Source organism: Corapipo altera, unplaced genomic scaffold (genome assembly GCF_003945725.1).
Source record: "Corapipo altera isolate COAL_440 unplaced genomic scaffold, ASM394572v1 349, whole genome shotgun sequence".
NCBI lineage: Eukaryota > Metazoa > Chordata > Aves > Passeriformes > Pipridae > Corapipo > Corapipo altera.
In genome coordinates, this window is record NW_020884997.1 from 698,672 (window position 1) to 701,513 (window position 2,842).

Consider the following 2,842-nt stretch of genomic DNA (forward strand, 5'->3'; position numbering starts at 1 on the left):
ACTGGTTCATCCCTGCACCCAGCTGTGCCCCAACCACAGCACTGGTTTATTCATGCACCCTGCTGTGCCCCAACCACAGCACTGGTTTATTCATGGATCTGGCTGTTCACCCACCAGGAACCACCTGGAAATGGCTCCAGGTCCCAAGGAGGGGGACAAGGGATACCTGGAGCTGGCAGCCCAGGATGGTTGGGCTGCCAGATGAATTTGTCATTGTGCCTGCTGGGAATCCGTCCACCACTCAGAGGCACTGGCTGAGATTTCTTTCAAAGGTCATGTTTGTTTTTAACACACCCAACCCTCAGCTATTCTGATAAGTCATGTAAGTGGCTACCGCCCTTCTTGTTTTCAGGAATATAAATCCTTTGGGAGTTGAAAATCAACAGTTTCTCAACGTGCTGCTTGCAGCGAGAAGCTCCAGCTGGCTGGCAGGGCCAGGCAGAGCTCCCTTCCCCATGGCTCCCAGCAGCCTCCAGCCCCTCCGGCTTTGTCCTACTCGAAAAAGGGCTCTGCCAAAGCCTGGGGCAGTGGGACACTCAGAGAGGGGACAATGACAGGCACATCCTCGGGCACACAGAGCTCCCAGCCACTCTGCCCTACATCTCCCCAGCAGTGCTGCTGGGCTCACACAGAGCTGCAAGGGGTCTGCAGGCTGGGGGGGCTGCAAGGGGTCTGTGAGGGGTCTGTGGGCAGGGGGGCTGTCACAGCCACAGCCGTGCACAGCCGGACTGGGAACAGGCAGCTGACGGCTGTCCCAGCCTGGCCCCATGCACAGCCCCAGCAGATAACCAGGGGCAGGGCTTGGTTAGTGCATGGGAAAGGAAAATCTCTTACCAGAGACAGCAGCTTTCCGGTGGCAATGGCAATAGCAGACTCCAAACAGCCCGTGGTGGAAAAGGTCCAGCAGCTCCCGCAGGGACCCTGTGTTTGGAACGGGACAGGAACTGCTCCAGAATGTGCCACAGGGTCACCAGCCTCCCTGAAACACCAGGGCCAGGGCACAGGGGCATGGCAGGAGCGCAGAGCTTCCACCCCTCCTGGCAGCTGGGCTTGGCCTTCTGCTCAGCTCCTGTCCAGGGCCCCATGGCCTCCCCTGCCCCGGGCATGGAGGGCTCTGGGGGAGCTCCCCTGCAGCACACGCAGCCCAGCACTGCTCCCCCAGCACGGAGCCCTGCCTGCCACCCACAGCCCCTCTCTGGGCACGTCACCCACGGCACACGCTCTTCACCTGGTTCTTCACGGGCGTCACAAAATTTCCCTTCTTCCTCCAGTCGATGGAGTCGGGACGCGGCCCCGAGCTGCGCACGAAGCTCCCCTTGGTGGCTGAGCAGTTCTGCAAGGGAGGCAGGAGGGCTGTGCTGAGCCAGCGGGCTGGGGACAGTGGCCCAGGACAGCTGCTCTCCCCAGGGTGGGGGGCTGGTGGGCAGCCACTGCAGCCAGGAGCCCTGGGCCAGCCCACAGCACTGCCTGCAGTGCCCCGGCTGCTCAGGGAGCTGGCAACAGAAGTGACAACAGCTCGGCTGGAGCCTGGGCTGAGGCAGCTGAAATTCTTGAGGGTGGGGACTGCAGGGAGCCACCTCACTCTTACCCCAGTGGTGATGCCTAAAATTGGAGAAATAATTCTCTGGACTATTTTTGAGTATTAAAAGGCAAAAAGCATTTCTTTATTGTGGCATGGATGGTGCACAAAAAATATTTTGCACACTCTGATTGCACAGGCTTTTACAACTTTATGCTATCATTCTAATTACAACATTTGGACATTACCTCATCTGTTATATTCACTTCCAAAACTGTCCCTCCCATAACACCACCCTCACCACGCCCCTGACATGCCTCCCGAATTTGAGTCGGTGGTCCCAAAAAGACCATTTCTTCTCTTCATCTTCTTCCTCCTCATCTCCTCTGACCCTTTTGGAACGGTTTCAAGGCTCTTGAGTAGCTTTGACTACTTATATTAGGTGTTATGCATCTGTTATGTCTGTTTCTCAGTACATTTTTACAGATAAGGGCTCTTCACCTCATTAAAATCCCTTGTCTGTTGAAATTCTTAACAAAGAACGTTAAACAGCATTTTTAGAAATCTTGCACAAAGGTACTAGCAGGCTAAAAGTACTAACAAGCTGTACTAAAACGTGATGATTTTAAGGCATCAGTGGCATAGGGAAGTGGCTGCAGGGGGACGGGTGCTAGTGCCTGAGCAGGGGCAGTACCGGGATGGGTGCTGGCCCACGAGTGGGTGTCGCTCGGTGCAAAACACCCGCTCACGGGGTCCAGCTGCACCCCCTCCTTCACTGTCCACCCGCGCTCCCGCCAGTTACCTGCGGCTCCCTCCACAGGTACATCTTTTGAAACTCTTCGCTGGTCATATCCGAGAACTGGTTCAGGCCCACTGGAAAGGGGAGAAAGGGGAGAAGGGGACGCTTCGCTCAGCGGGGCCCCGCGCTCGGGGCCGGCGCGGGCCGGGCCGGGCGGGGGCCGGGGCTCGTACTTTGGTAGCTGTGGTTGCCGGCGTTGTGCTCGTCGATGAGCCGCTTGTTGTCCACGAAGATGCGCAGCCTGCGCGGGTACTCGCCCGGGCCGTACCGGCGGCCGAACTGCGGGGGCACCGCGCGTCAGAGCCCCGCGGCCCGCCCGGCCCGGCCCGGCCCTCCCGCCGCATCCAGGGGCCTCACCTGCTGCATCCAGGCCTTGAAGAGCTGCTCCTCTGCCGGAGAGAACGCGGCGTCAGCGGCGGCACCGCGCGGCTGCCCCGGCACGGCCCTCGCGGGGCCGAGCCCGAGCCCGCGGCCCCGCGGTACCTTCGGTACCAGCCCCTCCCGCCGCCCCGGTACCTTCGGTA

At 59.4% G+C, this 2,842-nt stretch overlaps 1 protein-coding gene across 1 annotated transcript in view; it reads right to left on the bottom strand.

Annotated features, from left to right (window-relative positions):
- The window catches only part of CTSH (cathepsin H), a 7,892-nt gene that overhangs the window by 4,871 nt on the left and 179 nt on the right, over positions 1-2,842 (bottom strand). The window contains exons 2-6 of the mRNA XM_027666754.1: positions 2,676-2,707; positions 2,492-2,597; positions 2,322-2,392; positions 1,229-1,333; positions 835-921 (exon numbers count right to left, since the gene is read on the bottom strand). Coding sequence (XP_027522555.1) covers positions 835-921; positions 1,229-1,333; positions 2,322-2,392; positions 2,492-2,597; positions 2,676-2,707 — 401 coding nt within the window. The remainder of the gene's footprint in view (positions 1-834; positions 922-1,228; positions 1,334-2,321; positions 2,393-2,491; positions 2,598-2,675; positions 2,708-2,842) is intronic.